Raw genomic sequence first — 26,001 nt, 5'->3', positions numbered from 1 at the left:
CAGTAATCAAGTTTGTGTAAGCATACTGTTTTGGTTTATTTTTGTTGTAAAAAAAAAGAAAATAATACAAAGGTAGAAGGGGAAAAAAAATTGGAAATAGGGAGCCTTTTGATACAAAGGTGAGTGAATAGAAGCAGGCAGATATACTATTAGAATCAAAGATTAAAGGAACACTCCAAAAACCATAAGCAATAGAGGTTATGGTCCCTGGATTGCCCTGGGCACTCGTGTTGGGACTTAGCTCATTGGCTGAGAGCAATCAGGCTTGGTTTGGTTCAGGAGAGGCTTGGTTCAGGAGAGCTAATGGAAGTTCTTGCTCATTAAGTTTTTGCTCTTGGGAGATGGTACTGGAGGCAGCGCTCAGTGGACTAAAAGTCACACTGTACTGAAGCGAACAAACTGTAGTGGTTATATTTGGAGTGTTCCTTTAATATGTTTAAAGTTGTTTTGCCAACAAGTTATCCATTATATGAATAAATCATGTTTTTGAATGAAAGCTTTTCAAAACATAGAGATTAGAATATGGGTTGCAGTGCAAATGGAATAAACCAAATGGAGATGACTTTTGCAGTTGATGTGTAGTTCAGTTTGCAATACGGTCTTGGACCAATGTAATCACTGGTTTGACCTATTTGGTAACTTATTTTGTAAGAAATAAACTTTTAATTAAATTTACATTTATAGATGCAGCTCCAAACCCATTATTTTTAATCTGATCAAATCTGTGGGACACAGTTGCTGATCTCGATGGAAACCGCAATCTCAATAATCATAGGCCGTCAATAAACATCAGGCATGTCAACCCCTTAGCACAGGGCTTGACACGTTTTCCTAGAATTTAGCACATTGGGCCAAATGTTAAGAGCCAGACAAAATTAGATACACATCAATGCCAAGTATTAGGAGCTAGACACAAAAAGAGGCTCACTCTTTCTCACAAACTCTGATAGATTTAAATCTAGAACTGTTAAAACAATATGATTTGAACTTAGTAACAATATATCTTTTAATTGTATGCTGCTTATCTTAACAATTGTATATTGTTTTAACACCTTTTTTGGGCACCCAAGAGAGTGTTATTTTGTGGGGAGGTATGGAGAGTCACTACCAACAATCACTACATCAGAGGCAAGGGGGAGCCCCTTTTTCCAAGGCAGCAGGATGCTCTGCTTTATAGAACTGCATTTAGTCCTAACTAGCCTGGAACTCCTCACCGGATCGATATGTGGCCAATACCCGGTCGAAACTGTATTCGATTATTTTTCGGGCTTGGCATCTCTGATCCGGCTGATATTTGATGTACGCAATAGGGAATCGAGACTTGTCCGGGACTGTATAATTCGTAATGTGGGACTGCATGGTTTACGTTGTTGCTAAGTTATAGGAGAACCAGCCAGTAAGCGCCCTGACCAAAAGCCACTCAGAACTTTCGGCATGCAGAACATGATTTTGCTTAGTTTGATATAGTTAACTTGATACAATTTGGATATTGAATTGGGCAACAACACTGCCAGAAAGGTCAGTTGATCTGTCCTTCAGTCATGTGAAAAATTTATTTTTGAGGTAATTCAATTGCCGCTTCTCTGGGTTTGAAAGGAATACTCCATTGCACATTTTGGCCTTGGGTTTACTATAGAAAGCCTTAACTGCCGCTGTGAAGCGGAAAGGGAAGTTACATTTGCTAAGTACTGCTTGCAGGAATGACCAATTAAAGGGACACTATAGTCATCAGAACAACTATAGCTTTTTGTATTTGTTCTGGTGAGTATAATCATTCCCTTCAGGCTTTTTGCAATAAACACAGTCTTTTCAGAGAAAATGCAGTGTTTACATTACAGCCTAGGGATAACTCCACTGGCCACCCCTCAGATAGCTACACTAGGTGCTTCCTGGAGCAGTGCTGCACAGTGAGCAGTACTGCCATTCAGTGTCTCCACCTTCTGCATGGAGACAGTGAACTTTCCTTATAGAGATGCATTACTTCAAGTTATCTCTATGAGGAGATGTTGATTGGCCAGGGCTGTGTTTGGCTTGTGCTGGCTCTGCCCCGATCTGCTTTCTTGACAGTCTCAGACAATCCAATGGGAAAGCTCAGAAAGCTTCTGATGTCAGCCAAGTAGGCAGATCAAGGGCAGAGCCAGCAGCGGATGACTTGAAAAAACGTAGAATTTTACTATATTTAGCAAGGTAAGGGGGGGCTTGTTGGTGATTTCATCCTATAGGGTCAGTAATACATGTTTGTGTTCCTGACCCTATAGTGTTTCTTTAAGGTGATCGAAAATCTTTACGACATCTAATGAGAGAAAAACGCTCTTGCTTATTTTTGTTTTATTAAGGCTATAAAGGAGATCGAGTGCTTTGCATGTGTCTTCTGTTCTTTGCCTTTCTCTGACAAAACCTACTTGATCTGAGTGTATGATGGTATAGAGTATATCAATCAGTCTATTGGAGAATACTCTTGCATCATTTTGATGTCCAACTTGAGTAGGGAGAGCAGAAAGTTGGGCATTTATTGGGTGGGTTGCTAGCCTTTTCGTAGTGTGGAGACATGTGCCGTTAATATCTCAGATGATAGGGTATATTTTTTTTATAATAAAGGTTCAAAAAGCTGTCTGTCCCTGGTAGGTGAACTTTGGAAAGGAATGTTTCCTGACTGGTCGGTTGGTGAAGGGAGTTACCATGTTTTAAATTATATAAATGACTATAGAACTTTGTAAACTCATAACAAACATCTTTGGGTTTTTAGATGTTTATGGCCATCTGTTGTAAGGAATTTTTTATTTTTTTTTGGCTGGTCTGTCTCAACATTTGAGAGTAATTTACATACATTTATACATAGACCCCTGGCAAAGGTCACTAAGTAAAGAAATCAGCAGGAATACTCTTTGGCATGCCATCCAACATTCATGATTTTGGTGTCCTGGCGATGTTCCCTCACGGCCTGCCCACCCCGTCCTAATCTCATACCTCTCAAAGTTGTGAGGTATGCATTATAATGAAGGTTACTTCTCTTTTAAAATCTTTCTAAATAATTGTTCATTATATGTAATCCCTAAGGTAATGACCCATATAATCAAAAATAATGTTGGAGGTGGTCCTGCAGAACCAAGCAAGCACAAGGAGCTGTTTGTCTTCTCATTTCATACAGCTCTCCCCTGTTTGGAGTCTTTTGAATGTATTGGTTAATCCCTAAAATAGTTTCTTAACTTCTTATCTTCTGTAGCAAATTAATTAAACAATGAATTTGTTACTGCATATGGTATGTATTTAATAGTAAAACCATTAGATTGCTATATTAGTGTGCTTACAATACTTTTGTATACTGAAGAACATGCTTTATTGGAGTGTGAAGCTATCTCCTGCATAAATAGGAAAGTTACAACATAACAGAAGGTGGTGCTTTTAATGTAAATACAATTGTACAGAGGCTTCCTGTTCTTTGAAGAAAAGAAAAAGGAAGGATGTAATTCTAAACAACAAGTTCATTTTTGGTCACATTCCAATTCATACACTAGTTTTTACAGCATCTTAATGGAAGATTACTGGTAACGTTATTATAGGATTTAATGTTAAACAACGTATTATTAGTTTCCCTCAATGCAGCTGTATGAACGTTAATTATGCTTAAAGGACCACTCTAGTGCCAGGAAAACATACTCGTTTTCCTGGCACTAGAGTGCCCTGAGGGTGCCCCCACCCTCAGGGACCCACTCCCGCCGGGCTCTGGGGGGAGGAAGGGGTTAAACTTACCTCTTTCTCCAGCGCCGGGCGGGGAGCTTTCCTCCTCCTCCTCCTCGCGACGTCATCGGCTGAATGCGCATGCGCGGCAGGAGCCGCGCTCGCATTCAGCCGGTCGCATAGGAAAGCATTCATAATGCTTTCCTATGGACGCTTGCGTGCTCTCACTGTGATTTTCACAGTGAGAAGCACGCAAGCGCCTCTAGCGGCTGTCAATGAGACAGCCACTAGAGGCTCTGGAGGCTGGCTTAACCCTCAGTATAAACATAGCAGTTTCTCTGAAACTGCTATGTTTATAAAAAAAAAGGTAAAAGCTAGCTGGACCTGGCACCCAGACCACTTCATTAAGCTGAAGTGGTCTGGGTGCCTAGAGTGGTCCTTTAAAGGATCACCATAGGGTCAGGAATACAAACATGTATTCCTGACCCTATAGTGTTAAAACCACCACCTAGCCCCCCTGGGCCCCTCATGCCTCCATAAATATAGCAAAATCTTACTGTATTCAAGCCTGAAGTTGTAACTCTGCATGCTGTTAGACTCAGAAAGACAAACAGTCTGCTGACATCATTAGAAGTGGTGGCCTGATACAATCACAATGCTTCCCCATAGGATTGGCTGAGACTGATAAGGAGGCAGATCAGGGGCAGAGCCAGCATGTTTCAAACACAGCCCTGGCCACTCAGCATCTCCTCATAGAGATGAATTAAATCAATGAATCTCTATAAGGAAAGTTCAGTGTCTGCATGCAGAGGGAGGAGATACTGAATGTTTCAATGCATTTTAGGCAGCCATGACCCAGGAAGGATCTCTGACGGCTATCTGAGGAGTGGCCAGTGAAGTTATCACTAGGCTGTAATGTAAACACTGCATTTTCTCTTTACAGCAACAGTGACTATAGTGTCCTTTTAAGTGAGTATGTGTGTGCCTGCAGCAAAGAGCAAGTTGGGAATGTGTCCCCTATAGAATTTGCCATTCTGTTAATATATATGGGGCTTAAAGGATACCTGTAGTAACACCCACAAAGCTTGATGATGTCAGCACAGGAACAGAGGAGAGGTGAGTATAGCTTGATATATTACATTGAATACATTGTGTGTCATGATCATGTATCTTTATGATATATGATGTATTCATTATGAATGGGAGCGATTTAAGGCAAGTTTTATTTTTCCATTACAGGTTCACTTTAAGAGTGACAGTGTATGTATAATAGAGAAATGTTATTTATATAGCGCCATCAAATTCCGCAGCGCTTTACAATGGGTGGACGAACAGACATGTAGATGTAACCAGACAAGTTGGACACACAGGAACAGAGGGGTTGAGGGCCCTGCTCAATGAGCTTACATGCTAGAGGGAGTGGGGTAAAATGACACAAAAAGGTAAGGATAGTATTAGACTAGTGACAGGTGCACAAGAGGAATCAGTCAGGAGCTATTAACAGTTTAATTGATACGCTTTTATGAAGAAGTGGGTTTGTAAATAGCTCTTCCATTTACTACAGAAAGAAAGAAATATAAATATATATATATATATATATATATAAATATATATATATATATATATATATATATAAATATATATATATATATATATATAGATAGAGAGAGAGAGAGAGAGAGATATCCGTATAAATAATACTACCTACTCCTTTATAAGGCGGTCTCTGTTTCACAACCCCCATAGATGAAGAGCGAGAACATAATGCTGCCATGACTTTCATTCCGAAAAGAAAGTTACAGTAAGTATGCAAATTTCTACATTCCTAATGATGCCATAGCAACATTGACTTATGGTAAATACCCAAGCCATACATGTATGCGGTGTGACATAGTTTAGATATCGGCTAAAACAAAGATCTTGGACATCGGCTAAAATGTACAATAAACATTACTGATATACATGAATATCAAAGTCAACTTCTTAAAGTGTAACCTCCTTAGTAGGAAAACCAATTGTTTAATTTATGGTACTATATCTGTCCAGACAAAAGGAGTGTACTCTTTTTGTCTGGAGACCTAGAAAATAGCTTTAATACAATCAAAATATTGATTGTGTACGATTTTTCCAAGTCCATTTCAAACGTGTATTGCCTGCAGTGACAGGAACACTAGTCAGCCAATTTCAGGAGGCAAAAGGAAGGTATGAGCATAATATATATAACATTTATATATAGGCATATGAAATACCAATCAAAATTACATGTAGGCAAATGAAAGCAGCCGATCGCTGTAGATCTGGATAGAAGACTTCTAACACATATTAAGATGGATTCGTATATAGCCATTTTTCACTGTTAAGTCATCCACCGTGTAAAATATAGGAGTTCTATATAATGCACAGTCTATATAATGCACAGTATTTACCATGATATGACATTTGGTCATTCTTTCAAACAACTCAATAGCTTGTCAATATTTGGTTGTCAAGATGTGAACCAAAACAAACCCACACAAGTTGTTCCAATACAGGGACTTTCCTAATTATTCTGAATATTACAACATACAATAAACAGTTTTTTTAAACCGCAGAGACCTGCTAAGAGGGATTGAAAATTGAGTTGCAAAGGAGCGCAAGGTTTACTCTGCTTTTCTGCTATAGAAATACCTAGATCGATAGACGTGGCCAGCTGGTAATTAAAACACTTGAAAAATAACGAACTAATCTAACTTTAAAGAAACACTCCCACCTTCATAATAATGTAAGCTTATTGAAGTTTTTATGGAGGCAGGAGTGTCTGGATGGGCCGAATGGTTCTTATCTGCCGTCACATTCTATGTTTCTATGGATACAGTCTTGCATTCAGGGGTTAAAAACTGTTTTGCAATAGTTTAACCCCCAAGTTGGTCCTTTGGCACCTGACACAGTTGCTTCCTTCACCTCTGACTGCCCAGTATGAGGACGATTTTGCTGAGCTGCTGGTGATTGACTGAAAGTGTCACTTACATTGGTGCCAACAGCCCTGAGTCTGAATAGACAGCCTCAGATTTTAGGATACTGTCTCCGCAAATTTAGGTCCTAGGAACCTGCCCCCCATTTTGGAATCTGATGGCAGATTTCAAAATGCAGGAGGTGATTGGGCACTTGTACTATGTTTAGAGTATTTCAGCATTGCTCCAGGCATGGCCTGTTTGAGGGAGCAGGTTGTCAGAAAAAGCAAGAACTGCAACACAAGAGATTCAAATGAAGCATAAATTCCACCAAAGTGAACCCGACACCGTTTCAACTTACTATGGTTTTTGTCAAGCTTGTGCTTACCACACCGTTTACAGTGCTTTTAGGGTGTTTGATGCCTTGCTACATTAAGTGTGCTTTAAACCCTGCAGGTACAGGAGCATTGGGGACGTTAAGTACATGTGTGGCGCTCACAGCAATGTGCGTAAGACTCTACCATAGAGAATCATCGAATAGATTGATTCTCTATGGCCGACCGTGACGGCACTGGGCATGCGCACGTGACGTTATTGTGTGAGAACCGGGAAGTAAGATTCCTGGCTGTCATACCCAGAGGCTTGGAAGTGTAGCTCCGAGCCACACTTCCAAGCCCTCTGCGTAGGAGAGCCAGGAATCTATAAGCTTATCTGAAAGCTATCTTCCACTTGCAGGCAGTGCAGGCGTAAAATATGAACAGAATTGACATTAAAGGACCACTATAGTGCCAGGAAAGCATACTCGTTTTCTTGGCACTATAGTGCCCTGAGGGTGCCCCCACCCTTAGGGTCCCACTCCCGTGGCGCTCAGGGGGGAGGAAGGGGTTAATCCGCTGGCGCTGGAGACTCTCCTCCCTCTTCTTCTGTCATTGGCTGAATGCGCATGCGCGGCAAAAGTCAGTCATTCTCAATGCTTTCCTATGGACGCTGGCATCTTCTCACTTTGAAAATCACAGTGAGAAGCGTCTCTAGCAGCCGTCAATGAGACAGCCACTAGAGGCTGGATTAACCCATAGGTAAACATAGCAGTTTCTCTGAAACTGCTATGTCTACAGAAAAAAGGGTTAAACCTAGCTGGACCTGACACCCAGACCACTTCATTAAGCTGAAGTGGTCTAGGTGCCTATAGTGGTCCTTTAAGTAGCGCCGAACATCTTGGTGCCAGATAGCACATGACACGTTCAGAGGTTTTGTTGAGTCCATGCGTTGACGTATTAGAGCTGTTTTGGCAGCATGAGGAGGAATTACACAATGTGATTTTAATATTGTGGCTGATCTGTTTAGAGACGGCCTGTTTCCACAGCCAAGGGGCTCCCAGCATTTTATTTAAAAAACAAAAACAAAAAGTGCATTGCAAAGAAATGTTACAATATGTCATGAAGATGTATCAGAAAAATGTTTAGATACACTCCATAAGCATATGTTGCCAGAGTGAAATGGTAATTAATATTCATACCACAGAAAGTTCAATTCCTAGAAAAAATACAATGTACCGGAAAACAGGCAACGGCCGACTAGAAAGACATGTGAGTCTGGGGGAAACAAAAATAAAGCGTGTATTTGAGGTTTAATCAAGGCAAGCAAACTTTATAGGAACAAATAAAAACAGCAAACAAATCTGTCTCATTTCAAACCATCAAGTGTATGGTTCCATAAGCTTCAAGTTTCTTGAGAAAAGGTAAATCTACAATACAATGATGTAGTGGCAAGCGGGCATATAAAATCAACCGGTCTCAGGATCACAAGATGAATCACAGGATCAGCATAACCAGAAGATCAAATAGTATAAAATAAAATAAAATAAACAGCTGTTTATTTTATTTTATACTATTTGATCTTCTGGTTATGCTGATCCTGTGATTCATCTTGTGATCCTGAGACCGGTTGATTTTATATGCCTGCTTGCCACTACATCATTGTAAGTGTGCTTTATCATTAAAGTGTATTTTTTACCAAGATACTCTGCACTATTATGCTTTTTTGTTCCCTTCTATGTACACTATGATGTTCCACCTATCCTGAGACATTCATCGTCCTATAAGATATGCCTACAATCCATTTTGGTTTGTGAGTGTGAATTACTACCCATATTTCCACTCCCCTCTTCAAGTTCACAGTATTATGCTATGTTTTTTTCTGTTATTATTGTATTGTAGATTTACTTTTTTTCCACATCTATTGAGGACCAGGAGGAGTCCTAACTGCAATACATTTAGTTCAAGGGTAACTGTTTAGTTTTTAACTATTACCCACTAAGAGTGTGTTCTATCCACTAGTGGGTGAATCTGTACTTTCTATATTAAGTTTCTTGAGAAGTCTCGTCTGCCACCCAGATGTCATCAGTCACTTAAGTTGTGATGCTGTGTGGTTACATGTACAAAAAATAAAAGGGACTTGTTTGTCCAATTTCAGCCCACACTTGCATTTGATCAGAGATACCACAACATTGGATTCACAAATGTTTGAATCCTAAATTATTTGCCAGTCTGGTGATGTAAAAATTGCTGGCTTTTAAGAGCTACTAGAACTACAGTTTAGGCAAGGAAAATATCCAACCTGTGGTTTACCATGAAATCTTTGTTGGAATTAGAATAAGCAGGGGAGCTTTATATTCCGCTTTAATCAAAGGGTCACGTAGGGATTTATCCATCTTTAAGGCCATTATTGAAGGAATTTTCAATTAATCAATATCCAAGTTGGCCCTTTGTAAAATGTGCTTATATTTCAGTTTTTCTTTCTTTTTTTTTTTTTTGTGAATGGGCTCTATAATGACTAACAACACTCATGGGAGGCTTGTGTTTCTTCAGATTATTTACTTGCCTATTAATCTGAGGCACAAGTTTACAACGATCTTTAGTGTTAAAAACAGACTGTTCTTATATGAGCAATTTCTTTGGATATCCTTGTTGTAGAACTTTATTATACGTCTGTGACTACAGTTATCTGTATTGATGACCATAAACTTGACTCTGTAGAGATAACTCGGAGGGAGTGCAAACAGCAAGTCCTGTCAGTAGATTTAACAAATGTCTCCAATGCGGACCCCTGTTTTAAATTTTGTTTTATTTATTTATTTTTAACTGTAGTGTTAAGGAAAACTTACGGGAACATTGATGGAATTAATCTCCTTCACTCTAGTGCTGTGGCTCTTTTGTTGATTGTTGCTGTATTGTTGGCTATTATAAGGAGGCTATGAGAACACCATCGCAGATCCCTTGCATCAATTCTTTATGAAAGACAAGCCCACTCGAAGGGCAGTCCCGTCCCCTTCAAAGGCTGATATGCCCTCTGCATGCCTGCTCTCTCACCTGCCACTTCTGAAAGATTGACAGGTTAATGCCTACCAACATACCTGCCTATCCCCTTCTATTGAGATAAACCGTATGTGCGGCCTAGCAAATCCTTCCTCATACTGTGAAGGCAGATAGAAAGGAAGTGGTGGGAGGGACATCTGTGTTGGGCACCTAGGGACCAACTTTGAGGCTAGTCTATTGCAATAAGATTTATCCTTTGAAGGTGTGACTGTGCAAGGACATTTCTGCCCGTATAACAATGTACAGCGCTGTGAAATTTGTTTGCTCTTCATAAATAATAACTTCAATGAGCTCAATTAAGGGGGTGGTAGTGTTCCTTTTATCTTAAAGGGTTCTGATTCCTTGGCAGTGAATTACATTATGATTTACTTAGCTTCTTTACTTCCTGTATGGAGCAGGGGAGGGGGGTATTTCTGTTGACCCTTTCTGAAAGGGTGCTAAACTCTACCCAGGAAAAATGCATGTCCCACGTATGGTTAAAGTGTTACTTTATGATAAATGTACTATTCATATACAAAATACAGTTGAATGATATAGGCATCTTGTGTTTACAAACTCACATAACTCATAATTACCTTTTGACTTAATTAACTATAGACTAATGGGAAAAAATACTCTGATACCTACATTTGGAAAGATCTAGATAATAGACATCTGCTTTACAAATATACAATGTCTGATCAGTGAGGAGAAAATCAAGCTGCTGGGGTTGCAGTATTTTGCAGTTTCACAAAACAATCGCCTGTTTGATCAATTGAAGTACATTCAAACCACAGCATAATGGAAAGGGAGGCTACTCCATGTTCTTGCCTCAAGTGTATTTTTTTCCTAGTCACACCTTGTTGTTCATTAGAGCAATATAAATGCACAAGATGTGACACTGGAATGAAAAAGCTCTCACTCTTATCTCTTATTCCACTCAAATTTTCACATGCAGAAATATTTAAGACAAAAAAATGCTACTTTCTACCTTTTAATCTGGAGTATATGAACATACAGTTGAATTACTGTAAAACAGATTGTTGTAGGATTGACCTTAAAGGAACACTATAGACACCAGGACCACTACAACTTATTGATGTGGTACTGGTGAATAGCCTGTCCCTGCAGGCTTTTCAGTGTAAATGCTGCTTTTTCAGAGAAATTACAGTGTTTACATTGCTGTCTAGTAAAACCTCTAGTGGCAGTCACTCAGACGGCTACTAGAGGTGCTTCCTGTGGCAGTGCTGCGTTGATTTAATTCATCTCTATTAGAAGAAACTGGTGCGTGCACAATAGCCTCCCAATGCTTTCCTATGGGAAGGCATTGGATTGACTTAGATAATAAAGTTTGATAATCTCTATGATGGAGGCGGAGCCAACAGCTGCAAGAACAGCGCAGCGTGGAAGAAAAGGGGGGCAAAATCATCTTATTACAGCACAAAGGGGGACTAGACACCTGGATTTATAGTTCTAAAATAACGGTTTCCGACACTATATAGTGTTACTTTAAAACTACTATTCTCCATTTTTTTTTTTTTTTTTTTTTATTCCAGGTCTCCTTCAGCAATGGCAGGGGAACTTATTAGGCTAGACACCTGTAGCCCATACAAAGACACTAATTATATCTCTTAAATATTAACTCATTAGAGGGAAAATAATTCCAATTCAAAGCAAATACTTTCTGATATAACATGTGAATGTGTGTGTATGTAATAATTATCAGCATATTTGTGTTTCTATTGTAAATAATTTTATTATTGTGATCTACTAGGAGCTGGCTTACCCTTTGGCACTCCAGTAGATGTAAAATTCTCTGCTAGGCAGATCCTAGCTTATATATCCTGGTACAGACATCTTTATCTCATTTTTGATCTGTATCTTTCTTTCGGCAGGGTTGTTGCTATACCTGTGGCCAGAGCCATGGGTATAAGGAGCAAAGTACGACTAAAAGCTTCTGTTAATCCAGTTTTGGAAGATTTCTACATCTCGTGCTCTAAGCGCCCATCTCAAGTAAGTTATTTTCAAAGATGCACACTACAGAGCAAAAGTCACAGTATATCACTACAGATGTCTTAGAAAATACATTTTACTATGTTTACATTTTGTCAGACCGCAGGGGCAGTTTATTTTTATTTTTTTAATCTATCACTACATTTAATGAACACTCAAAGGAGTGCTTGATGTTTTGCTATGGGGTGAATGTGCTCAGTAGGTCAGTCATGCTCCGTGTACTAACTAATAAAAGAACAAAAAATGAGCAACATTCGTCAAATCAGTATCTAACATTAGAATAGTGGGTAACGATAGCGAGATCATTTGACTGTGCAAATTATACATGTTGCATGTTGTACAGACATGCAAAGCACAGTATGCTGCTCTGGGATAAACTTAAAACTACAGATGTGTGGGCCAAGAGGAGTTTTCATATAATGTTTATTATATTTACATAGATGGAATAGATTTTAAAAACATTTGTAAATTGTTGACTCTGCAGAATATTAATCTCTAAATGTAGGTATCCTGTTGATTTGATAGCAGGATGTAGCTTATTTACACATTTCTGAATAAACTATATCTTTATGTACCAAACAAACAAATGAACGACAATGACGTATTGTTAGTCCTTCAAAATATATGCAAACAATATCGTCTCTTTAACCCCTTAAGGACTTTTCTGAGCTCTTATTTGCTATGTCTTTCAGCATAATTTAACACTTTCTGTTTAAAGAAACACCCCAGATAAATAAAGTTAATCTTGCGGAAGTGCTTTATGTGTGTGGAGTCTGTTCTATTTGTAACCGTTTATAAAAGTGCAGATTTCAATAAAATCAGTACTTTTCTATTTAGGGACATAATCTCCACCTTGACATTAATTCAGAGAGCCAGGGAGGTTTTCTTCCGCTTCTGTTAGCTCCAGAGCGCTAACGGAAGCAGCAGGAGTGCCAAGCTGCAGCACGCCTGCTTCCCCCTCATTTCAATAAACTGTACACCTCATGCAGAGGCATAGGCAAACTGTGATCCCATACATGCCCGCAGCTCCAGTAGAAATGCTTCTTAATGAGTGTTAAGCCTCTGATTGGAGTGTTCCCTGGCACAGACTGAAGGTCTGCATGTGGATTTTGGGAGTATATCTACTAAATTGTTAAAAAAAAATAAAAAAAAAATTCTAAAGATTTTCAAGAGAGCTTATTTTTTTTTTTATTTTTTTTTTCAGTGTGCCCATACATATTATACATCATTTTATGATTTTATGAATAGACTGGTTAGAATTTCTTCTCATACCCTAAATGTATACATAACACAACTTGAAAAGTGAAATATTACATGGGGGCGGGAAACTTTTTTTTTTTCTTTTCCTCAGTTTTGCTTATAATATCTACACATGTGTAACTAAAGAAGAAAAACTCAAATAGGTTCCATTTTTAGTCCTAGGTGCAATGCACAATATGTTCATGATTTCAACACATTTTTTGAAGTTATAGGACAAATATTGCAAGGAGTGAACTTGTTTTAAAGGGATATCTACAGCTTATTGGGTTTGTTCTAGTGAGTAGAATCATTCTCTTCAGGCTTTTTGCTGTAAACATGGTCTTTTCAGAGAAAATGCAGTGTTTATATTAATGCCTAGTGATTACTGCCCTGGCCACTCCACTAGATGGCTGCTAGAGGTGCTTCCTGGGGCAGTGCTGCCATTCAGTGTCTCATCCCTCTGCATGCAGACACTGAACTTTCCTCATAGGGATGCATTGATTCAATTCAGCTCTATGAGGAGATACTGATTGAACAGGGCTATGTTTGGCTTGTGCTGGCGCTGCCCCGATCTGCCTCCTTGACAGTCTCAGCCAATCCTACTGGGAAGCATTGTGATTGGTCAGATCACCACTTCTGATGTTGTCAGCAGGCAGCTGCAGACTTGAATACATATAAGATCTTACTATATTTTGGGAGGCAAGGGGGACCAGGTTGGCTAAATGGTGGTTTTAACACTATAGGGTCAGGAATACTTGTGTCTTCCTGACCCTACAGTGTTCCTTTAAAGCTAAACCTATGCAAAGTTGAATGATACTTCTGGTACATTGAAGGCATAATGGAAGCTCATGTAGTCATTATAGGATTAAAATCAGGGTGCAAACAGCACACCACAAAACCCCACTCATGTTTAGGGTGCGGGCACAAGTATAGATAATCCCAGCGTTTCAACTGGAAGGCCTTTGTCAATAGCTAGGTTCTTATAAGTTGTTTCTCTAGACCAGCTAATTGTTTTTAAATAATTTTGAGATATGAATTTGTACCTTTTGACATCTATGATTTGATTCATGTTACCGATTTGCACACTATATATTACTATACTCACTCATACTAAGTCAAATTGAAAGTTAAATTTCTAATTGGTAGGTGTCTACTTTATCTTTTGGTTCAATCATGGACAGAGAGGATGATAACTTTTTGATATACCAGGACTTGAGATCCCCCCCTCTCTAGGGATCTCTGGTGATATTTTGTTTGTCTTTGGGTACAAGCCCATGGTAGAACTTGCACTATCCACACTGACTATGGCATGTTACCTAATTGTATGTCACAGTGAAGGAAATGCATTGTTTTTATTCTTTAATTGAAATAAAGTATTTTATTATTCATTTATTATATACTGTATGATGTGATGCTGTGATATGAAATTTACCAGCCCAGAACTCTTGTTCCAGCCTGACTTAATGCCCTAATACAATTGTAAGTGCATGTTCTGGCAAGTTATATGTTTTGCCTCAATTTCTTTAAGAAACTTGCATCACTGATGTGCCTTACTGGTAATTGACTGTTTTCTAGTGAGCCTTAACCCACTAACCATACAACATTACTTTTGCACAAAATTACTAAAAGGAACACTCCACTGCCCAAATTCAAACACAAAAAATACTACTTATTAGATATTCCCTTAATGAAATCATGCATGGAAGTCATTTATGCATTTTTTTTTCAAAGTGGGGTATAGCTAAAAAAAAAAAGCTAAAAAAATCTCTTGTCTGAACCCATTTCAACCCCTCACCCCCCCACCCTTCTTTTCCAGCTCAGATTTTCTGTGACTGTCCAATCACATACTTCTTAATGCAGCTTCACTGAGCTAAACTGACTGGCAGTAACAGGACTGTTTGTCTGATTAACAGCCTGGGGTGTAACAAGGTTAATTTATAAAAGTGCCAAACTTTATTGAAAATCTGCACTTTTTGTAAAATTAAACTGATTTAGGTATTTGAAATGATCCTTTACGATCAGGAGATGTAATATTTTTTTTATTTTTTTACTTTCTTTAACCCCTTAAGGACACATGACATGTGTGACATGTCACGATTCTCTTTTATTCCAGAAGTTTGGTCCTTAAGGGGTTAAAAGAAAGACCACACCTCTATAATACAGGTATTTCTTGGCCTGCAGCATTACTACAGTTCATAGATGTGCCTCTCATATAAACCTGGACAGCCGTTCAGTTTCTTTTCAAGAAGTTTCTGCCTAGATCTGAACTTCATATCCCATGAACCAATGCTAGGCAGAGGTATAGAGTGGCCTGATTGACTGACTAACTTTCTGCTCTGAGGACTTGGAGCTTCATATCTTTTGTCTCTATTATTTAAATTAACACTTCAAGCAACATAACCACCACAGTCTGCTGAAGTGCTCTGACACCGTCCCAGTGTAATTTGTGTAAAGTATGGTTTAACAACTTACCTGGGTTCATACCATGCTTCTGGAAATCTCCTGCAGCAACTGGTTAGCTGTATTGAGTTAAGCAGCGCCATGCAGGGGGTCATTCTGTTGCACTCTGTGATATATGGTAAGGGTATATAACTGCAGGTGTTCTGCAGGACCCGTGTAACTACTGCACAATAGTTTGACAAAATACACTGGAACAGCAGCAGGGTACCCCCGGAACCATAATTACTATAGTGGGCTCTAGTGTTTATAGTGCTTAGAGGGTTCCTTTAAATGTAAAAAGCCAACATGTGAAACACAAAGCTGCAAGATAAAGCATGTAAAAATGGGCAATATGCTTGTTGAAAATGAATATGGGGAAGTTGCATTATCTCCAGATGTTTAGATACAAGCATTTCAGAAAATGTGTGAAATGGTCTTCCTTATATTCGTATAACTGCTGACATGCAGATAGTTGGTTGAGAGTTTTGTGGAAACCAAATGAATTCAGAAATGCTGCCTTATCTCAACAGTACTAGCTGGTGGTTCTCTAGGTGTGGGCAATGTTTTGTGACAAACCAACAGTAGTACTAATGCAACCCTCGGGATCATAGGTTCTATTATGGACAACCATATTCATTCTTTCAAAGTTGATCTAATTAGTATGTACAAGATGGGCAATAATTCGTATTACTTTTATTTATAGCACCAATGTTCTCTGTCAATAATAATCTCTTGACCTATTTAATAACCAGGTAAATATTTTTTTTCCTTTGTTTTCTCAAACAAGCCACAAATGTTTGCAAAAAATGCACACATTGTTTGTGTAACAGGGGACAAAAACCCAGTTACTAAACTACAGTCTTGTGTCTATCCAGAGCATTCTACAATGTGGTCTTCCTTGTGACTTGATGGCATTGCCTATTGTCACTGTTCAGAGACAGAACCTTTTTGTCTTCACACACAATGACACTGTGACACAAGCTGTCTCTGATTATAGCACAGGATCATCTATTTTAAAAGGCAATAATGATTTTTGCCATGTTTATTTCGGTCACAGTTGTGTTGTTTGAGATTTGCCTCTGTGTATACCATTACAATGTCTTCCTAGGGTTGACAGGATTTTAAATGGGTTTTCTGTTAAGCAAGGCATTTCTTTTGATTCTGTTGTGCAACTGCTTATCAAAACAAGCCTCTTGAATTTGCTAGCTTTATTTTAGGTGTCCCGTCCTGTAAGAAACTCTTCCATTAGGGTTATCAAAAGAGAACCTGGTTTGCCTTTCATCTAAAATCTCTACTTTTCTTGAATACTATTATTTATGGCAAACTCCAGTTTTGAGATTAAACATAAACATGGAAGCGAACATAATTCACGTTTGGCAATAAAAAAAACTGTGCTTCCAATAGTGATGTAGGTTAACCCCGCTCTATTAAAAAGATACAACCATTCTATGAGCCATAAATTGGCCACAATGAGACAGTTTGACAAAAATCAATTACACTGTGCTTAATGCATAACAGACCAAACACAGCTTCATAAGGAGTCCTTGGTATTAGACTGCCTGTAGAGGACAGACCACCACAGAGACAGAATCAGAACTTATCAGGACTTGCCAAAGCTCTACAAGAGGCGTTCAATTCTCAGCTGGGTAAAATCAGCACAGGAGTAAAAACTAAAGCATGTGTTTTTTTTGGTAATATATTATGGTTTGCATTGGAGTGCAATATGAATCGAAAGTGAAGACATGTGTAGACATTGATGGTGAATGGGTTAATCTATATATTTGGCTACCCTAATAATATGTAAACCTGTAAATTGAGTTGGTGTGGTTGTTTCCCCCCCCCCCCCCCGCCCGCCTGCCCCCCCAGTTCATATCTGAATGGAATTGGCGCCATCTCCCAGGCTAATGGCTAATTCATAATAAGGGCTAACAAATTTTGCAGTTAAGTATAATTTAAGATGCTAGAGTAAAATGGTTCAATAGGTTTACATATACGGTACTTATATATAATAGACCAAGCACCATGTCCTCAAAGATCCCATAATATACATTGCAACCCTTTTATTCAAAGTGCCGAGTTAGATTGCCTTCAAGCTATAAACGTCAAGTAAGGCAAAACAATGTAGGCAACAAATCTGTTTAACTATGTGTTGACCTAAGCAGTGTTTGGTCAAAGCTGTGGGAACCTGGAAACAGGTGTAATGTCCTGTTTGAGAGTTGTTACAATTTCACAGAACAGTCAATTATGATGCAATAAAACCACATTTGAAAATGTTTGTTAAAAAGAACTCCCAAATCCTACACAACAGGAAAATCCTCAAACACCCTTTATATTGGCCATAATATTGATGGTTCAGGTTGAAATTAACCACAAGCAATTCACTGTTTAGTAAATAAACCAAACATGTTCTATTTATTGTAATGGGGCAAGAAACCTGTAATTAGTTTACCTTTTGTTCTAGACACCAGCTTAGTACCAGTGGCTGATTTGCTCCAGAAATCTAGCAGTATGATTTATCTTTACTCTTGAGAGGGGTAGTCAACCTTTTAATACCTACCGCCCACTTTTGTAGCTTCGTTGATGGTAACATTTCCTTACTGCCCACCAGTGCCGCAGTAACTAATTTTATAGCGCAAGTGTTTTTTGTTTTTTTTTAAAGTGTATTATTTTTATTTTTTTTAAAACATGGACTTAAATTTATTGTATTCTATTCTTCTTTTTAAGGTGCATTGTGTAGATGAGGGGTGCAGTGTGTGTGTGTCAGTCATTCTGCGTGTGTAAGGGAGGGTAGTGCATGTGAAGGGTGAAGTCTGTGTGAGGGGACAGTGTGTGTGTGTGTGTGTGTGAAGGGTGTAGTGTGGATTTGTCTTTGAAGGGTGCATAGGGTCTATGCTGTCTGTAGGTGGGTGAGATGTGAAAATCTATCTTAATGTCTCCCCCTCCCTTCCTCTTACCTTTTACTGGGGGGGGGGGGGGGGGGGGGTGGTGGTCCAGTGGTGGCATGTTCACTTTAGCCTGCAGCTCCTCTGGCTGCAGGCTGACTCTCCTGTCCTCCTGCAAGCACAGATCAGAGCATTGCCATGAAAACACGCAGCAACGCTCCAACCAGCCTGTTGATTGAGATCTTTGATCTCCTCACAAGCCCAAGAGGGCTTACAGCAAGGCTGGCTCAGCATGGGCCGGCAGGGGAGACAAAATTATCTCCCCTGCCAGCCTTGGTCCACGGTCATCATTTTCTGCAGAACCCACCACCGCCCAACTGAAATCTCAAACCAGCCACTAGTGGGTGGTAGGGACCAGGTTGACTACCCCTGCTCTAAAGTGAAACGTGGTATTTTAGAAAATGGTGACTATCTGTTCTAATAAGAACTAATGGTGACAGGTGGTGAGCACTAAAATAAGGTTAAGCTATACAGTCAAGATGAAAATTTAACATAATAGACATTCCAATCATATAGGCTTAGATGTATGATGGTAAAGTAAGATGCTCCTTCTTGGGTGGATAGGATTTCCTCGTATATAAAGAGACAAAAAAGAAGGGAAGGGGAATACAGCCAATCCTGGTGCATTAACTCTGAAAATACAAGAGTGAGTAAAAACACACGGTGGCCTCTCACCTTCTTAGACTTGGCACCTAGTATAGCAGCATGGAATATCGGAAGTTAGACTGCATGAAGACTGGTCAGATTACAGCTGGAAAGTTATACACCCATCCCAAACAACGCTCGTGATTGGTAATATCACGGGCGTTGTTGAACCAATCAAGGGACTTGGTGAGATATTTAAACCTGGAAGCAGCAGCACTCAGTATACCGATTGATAAAGCCGGAACGGCGAAACACGTCTCGGACTCCACATTAAGCAGATAAGTTTTAAAGTTTACTTATATCTATTTATTTTAATTTGTTTATTCAATAAATTGCATCAAATCTGGAAATGTTGTCCTTTGGAATATTCTACATTGCTGCTGCCAAAGAAGGGTTGTATCTCCTTTAATGATACATATGCTGCTATACTAGGTGCCAGGTCTAGGGCACCTAAGAAGCCACTGTGTGTTTTTTACTCACTCTTGTATTGTAAGAGTTAATGCACCAGGATTGGCTGTATTCCCCTTCCCTTCTTTTTTGTCTATATACGAGGATATCCTATCCACCCAAGAAGGAGCATCTTGCTTTACCATCATACATCTAAGCCTATATGATTGGAATGTCTATTATGTTCAATTTTCATCTTGACTGTATAGCTTAACATTTCAGGGTAAACTTTCAAGCTTATTTTAGTGCTCCCCACTTGTCACTATTCGTTCTTATTAGAACAGATAGTCACTATTTTCTATTTATCAAAATAGGGTGGAGAGTACCTATATTGTGGTCTTGCTGCTTACAATAAAATATCCACTTTATTGTATATAACTACTATACACTTTGTTGCACTTTATAGTATTTATAAGCAAAGAGCACTTTGTGTATTATGTAGTATTTTAACTTTAACCGTTGTTCATATTATTTATTTTAAACTTCCCTGTGTGAAGGAAGGAGCTTAGAGGCTGGAAACAATTGGGACTTGAGATAGGTCTGTTTCCAAAACTGAAAGTGGTTATACCTTGACTAAATAAAGCTACATCTTATCAGCAATTGAGTACCTGAACCTCTGTTTGCCTCCACCATTGTTTCAATAGTGATAGAGACCTTAATTTCAGGACCACTTTTACTAAAATAACACCAGATGTTTGTGGGAATATCTATAGATGTCTTGAGATGATCTAGTGCAGTGTTAGTTGGCCTTCGGAACTCCAAATGTTTTAGACTACATCTTAATTGATGCTTTGCCAGCATTATGGGAGATATAGTCCACAACACCTGGAGTGCTGAAAGTTGCCTAGCCCTGGAATAGTGCAATGGAGCAATCTGCCCCGTAGATGCTCTGTAGATCAGGTAAAAAAAGATAACCTATCCTCTATCTGCATTTTTTGAATGATTGAGTATAACCTGCAAATTGGTGCCTGCATCTACTCAACAGAACAGTAATTATTCTGAGTTCTTTGAGGCTAGGGTCCTGGTTATAGTTGACAGGGTTTCCAGGCTTTATGCCGTAATAAAATCTGTGTCTTTTTAACACTTTTTAAAAATAAAGCATCTTGTCACACTATTCTATTTGATATTGTTGGTGGTATGTGCTATCCCACACCCACCTATCTTATGGATTGCATTAAGACTGTATTTATGTTTTCTTCCACTGGCAGTGATATAATGCACACTAGTTTTATTTTCTCCTGACACGATCACCGAACAAGGACATCCTCATCAGAAGCAGCATACGGACTACCCCAACACTTTTGCTTAAAAAAAAAAAAACAAGGTTTCGCTATAGTGAAACCCCGTTCTGCTTCTCCTTCTCTTACTCACATATGCCTTTTTTAGAACACAGCCCGGTCATCTGCAGGAATAAAAGCAGGACAACATAGCTAATGAGATCTCCAACCAACAACAACAGCCGGGTAATGAGCCGGGTAAGGTACCCAGGGATCCGATTAACTCGCAAGGGGTGCACCTTAGATTCCCAGAAGGGCAATACAGCCATATGCCACAAACATAAAGAGAGCACCTTAGATACGGTGGGAAGGACGGTATGAGGGTACAGCAAAACCTGTGCTGACGTGCGGAGAATACGAAATAGTCCTATAGTAACTAATATATTGCAGATGAACAGAGCTGTGTTGACGAACGCAAATGTTTTTACTGTTAATATTCAACAAAACTGAAATGTGCACATACGCAATACCTGTCATATATGTCAATAAAGAATTTAAAAAAAAACAACAAAAAAAAACAACCAAAAAACAAACAAACTGGCTAGGTTATAAGGTAAATTAAAATCCAAAAGTCAGTTTTGCGTTTTTACCCATTAAAATAAAGGGCAGCCGAGCCAGAACTTTTGAGAGTAACATCCTCACTAGTTTAGCTTGGTCTTGTTTTAGTTTTAAGAAGGGTAATATAAAATGGTTAGTCATAATACTAAGGGTGAAGTGCAGCTAAAAGTAAACTTCTTATGTCCTCACTGGCTTCGTGATAGAATATGAACGTGTTTCTTATAAAAATATTTCTTTGTATATATATAAGATAGCATCTCACGTTATTTGAAAAATTACCACGGTAAAGGTATGGATATCAAATTCACTGGTCTGTAATATACATGTTTTTGCCTAATGACTTAATTCGCAAAGTCCAAATCACATGGCAATGTGCACAGGTCAGAAGTAAGGTTTAGTTTAATTTTACCAAGATCCAAGGGTATTATTTAACTTCATTTTGTGTGACATCACTTTTCCTTTCAGAAATTTATAATGCATGACATATTGATGATTTTGGCTGATTCTTTTGTATTACCAGAGTAGCGGACAAGCGAAAACGGAAGAGAGTAGCTCAGCTGTCCTCCATTAAAAAAAACTCCCCTAAATATGAGGATTTAAAGTAATATTAATACAGGAGCCAAAACAACAATATTGAAGTTTTTAATTAAATATAATCATAAAAGGCTAGAGACAGGCTATGTTCCCCTTACATTGCATCAGGATACGACACAGGAAAACTTGGAGAGTCCCTACCCTTCAAATATATTCCCAGTTGGAAAGTAAATGTGTCTTTTCCAACAGTCTAAAACAGTCTCCCAGAGTCCCAGGGGATAGATATTTTAACTTACAGAATGTCGGGCCAATTCCATTTATATATTAACAAGCACAAGATGATAATTTTAGTAGTATGAAGCAATATATATATATATATATATATATATATATCTATATCTCCTTGAGGCGTATGCTGGATTTGCATAAATCTTCACTCTTACTCTTAAAGGGATAATTAATTTAAAAAGTGGTCTGGGTATTGATAGTCTCTTTTTAAGAGCAGTGTTAGCTTTCAGCCCAGATCTTTGTGAACTACACTTTACAATTTTTAGGTTGTCTGAATATTATGGGAAAGGTCAAACGTTATGAGAGCCAAAATGAGCCATCAACTGTATTTACAGGAAATGAGCTTTGTAGAATAGAAGCAAATATGTAACTGCTCTTTTGATGTACTACACCTGTGTATAGTGACTGTACTAGGGCATAGGAGCAGTGGTGTGTGTGTGTGGGGGGGGGGGAGGGGGAGAGCGGATGGTGTGTGTATGTTGGGCAATGTGTGTATGGGGGCAGAGTGTGAATGTGTGGTGAGGAGGGTAAAAAAAAATTATAAAAATAAATAGATTTATGTCCCTCCTCCCTGCTTACCTTTACTGAGGGAGGAGTGGGGATATTTCTCGATCTCTGGTGGTCCGGTGGTGAGAGTGGACTCTTGCGAGATTTGGAGCATTGCCGTGGTAACCGCGGCAATGCTAAGTGCTCGCGAGAGTAGGACCCGGAGGAGCTTCCGGCAGAGTTCCCGGGTCCTGTATGCCTGAGGACCGTGGAGGGAGATCTCTGGTCCTTGAAGGCACATTGCAGGGCTGGCGCTTGGATAGTGCCAGCCCTGCATTAGCCGGCAGGGGGGAGAGCCTTTGGGGGTGGGCCAATTGCCCCATTGCCCCCCCCCCCCCCCCCCCTTGTTCCGCCAGTGCGCTAGTGACTTATTCAGCTTCCTGCATCCATTGCATACTCAACCCCTAATAGAGCATTTCAGAATGTTTGTAAACAATAGGCACCAAGATACGTCCGGGTGGCAGAACACGAGCGGGTATCCCACAGACCAGGCTAGCCAGGATCCAATGAGGCTTCATCTCCAGTCAATGGTAGCTGCACTATCTGACCTTGCAATACCTTCCACCATCTCTTTTATGGGAGAGATTCACATTGTGACCTAATATTTCCCCTAGTGATGACCACCAAACGCCTCCCCGGCATGCCATTAACCTCCAGAATCAAGCAGCTGTCCCTGAGAACGAAGGACGGATCCAGGAAAACACAAAAACAAAAATGCAACCGCCACCCAGTGCAATCAGTGCCTCCACGAACCGACTGTCTCCTCGCCCAAAACAAAACCAGACATGGGCCAAAATACACTCTCACACCACACCGCGCTTAACAAAAGACCGAAAATGAGAACACACGTGGTACACATCTGTGCGCTGACAGATGCAAACATCTAAAATGTATACCTACAAAATGATCTTATAACAATTGTGCCAATGTGTGTTGACCACCCGGACCCCAGCTTCCCGCACACCCGTGGTGCTATGCATCCATGCCAATATCACAACCCTCTCTGGGCTCCCCCAACGACCAAAAGTCCCGAATCACCCTCCAGCATGTCGTGAGACCCTCAACACTACCTGAGCCCCCCACCACCCACGACCCCCCAAACATGCATCTCCTCAATCAAAAAAAAACAACACACCTGCTTATCACAATCTATGATCTCTTCCACCAAAGTTCTATAAATCAGCACCATCCAACCCTTTCCTGCAAATATAACAGGTCTAGAAGACAGCGCAGGGAAAGACAGCCGTAGTAAATTTCTTTTCTTCACACAAACATGATGGTGACAATGCATCCCCACTGCAACGCTTTTGCCACCCAGAACGTCGTATATTACTGTTGTGACATCATGGTGAAATGCCGTATAGAAACATAGAATGTGACGGCAGATAAGAACCAGTTGGCCCATCAAGTCTGCCCAATTTTCTAAATACTCTTATTAGTCCCTGGCCTTATATCTAGGATAGCCTTATGCCTATCCCACGCATGCTTAAACTCATTCACTGTGTTAACCTCTACCACTTCAATTGGAAGGCTATTCAATGCATCCACTCTCCTCTCAGTAAAGTAATATTTCCTGATATTATTTTTAAACCTTTGCCCCTCTAATTTAAGACTATGTCCTCTTGTTGTGGTAGTTTTTCTTCTTTTAAATATAGTCTCCTCCTTTTACTGTGTTGATTACCTTTATGTATTTGAATTTTTCTATCATATCCCCCCTGTCTTCTTTCCTCCAAGCTATACATGTTAAGATCCTTTAACCTTTCCTTGTAAGGTTTATCCTGCAATCCATGAACCAGTTTAGTAGCCCTTCTCTGAACTCTCTTCAATATATCAATATCCTTCTGGAGATACGGTCTCCAGTACTGCGTATAATACTTCAAGTGAAGTCTCACCAGTGCTCTGTACAATGGCATAAGTCAGGGCTGCCATCAGAAATTTCGGGGCCCCTAACACAGTTCAAGGTTTGGGCCCCCAGGGGCGTGCCTCCATATCCCGCCCACAGGAATACACAGACACAAACACATGCACTGATACAAAAAGGACACAGATACAGACACACCCAAAGATATACTGACACACACAGACATACATAGTGACACACAGACACATGCTAACAAACATACACATACCGACATACACATACATATTGACACACACACACACACACACACACATGCATATTGACCTAGATACATACATACAGACATAATACAAACTAACAGGCCAACAGAGATACTAAGACAGACATACATACTGACAAACAGACATACACAGCTGATTTTTTAGCCTCCCTCCTGTTTCTTGCATTTTCTTTGCAGGGGGTGGCTGGGGCTGATGAGAGTTGGTGTGGGCTCGGGTTCTACCTTCCTCGCGGCCTGGCTGTGTCTCCTTTCTCCTGCGTGGAGTGAGCTGGGAGGAAGTGACCAGCCGTCACTTCCTCCCAGCAGCACTTGTGGCTGCATTTTGTTTTTTAAAGTGCCACAGCGCTGACCGGGCCCCTGAAAATATAGGACCCATTGCGTGGCCCTAAATGCTTGGGCCACCTGATGGGCTCTATCATCATGCGGACCCCAGTGCAGCTACACCGGCAGAAGATTTGCCGTTACACATGGGGCCTGGGCGGCAGGGCCGCTGGGCCCGTGACAACTGTTATGGTTGTCACCACCTGATGTCGGCCCTGGCATGAGCACTTTCCTCTTTCTACTGCTAATACCTTTCCCTATACAACCAAGCATTCTGCTAGCATTTCCTGCTGCTCTTATACACTGTTTGCCTACCTTTCAGTAATCTGAAATAACTACTGCTAAATCCCTTTCCTCAGGTGTAGAGGTTAGGACTCTGTCAAATATTCCGTATTCTGCCCTTGGGTTTTTACGTCCAAGATGTATTATCTTGCACTTATCCACATTAAATGTCAATTGCCATAGCTCTGACCATTTTTCTAGTTTACCTAAATCATTTGCCATTTGGCTTATCCCTTCTGGAACATCAACCCTGTTCTATATCTTTGGATCATCATCAAAAAGACATACCTTACCGTCAAGACCTTCTGCAATATCTCTAATTAAAATATTAACCCCATAGTGACCGCGGATGTATGGGGTACGTCAGC

At 39.8% G+C, this 26,001-nt stretch overlaps 1 protein-coding gene across 2 annotated transcripts in view; it reads left to right on the top strand.

Moving 5' to 3' along the window:
• Nucleotides 1-26,001, top strand: part of CERS3 (ceramide synthase 3) — a 130,791-nt gene that overhangs the window by 72,491 nt on the left and 32,299 nt on the right. For both annotated transcript variants that reach the window (XM_063448831.1, XM_063448832.1), the window contains exon 3: nt 11,857-11,974. In XM_063448831.1, the coding sequence (XP_063304901.1) occupies nt 11,857-11,974 (118 nt within the window). The remainder of the gene's footprint in view (nt 1-11,856; nt 11,975-26,001) is intronic.

Source organism: Pelobates fuscus, chromosome 3 (genome assembly GCF_036172605.1).
Source record: "Pelobates fuscus isolate aPelFus1 chromosome 3, aPelFus1.pri, whole genome shotgun sequence".
NCBI lineage: Eukaryota > Metazoa > Chordata > Amphibia > Anura > Pelobatidae > Pelobates > Pelobates fuscus.
The sequence above is the reverse complement of the archived record's forward strand: the minus strand, read 5'-3'. Positions and strand labels throughout refer to the sequence as shown.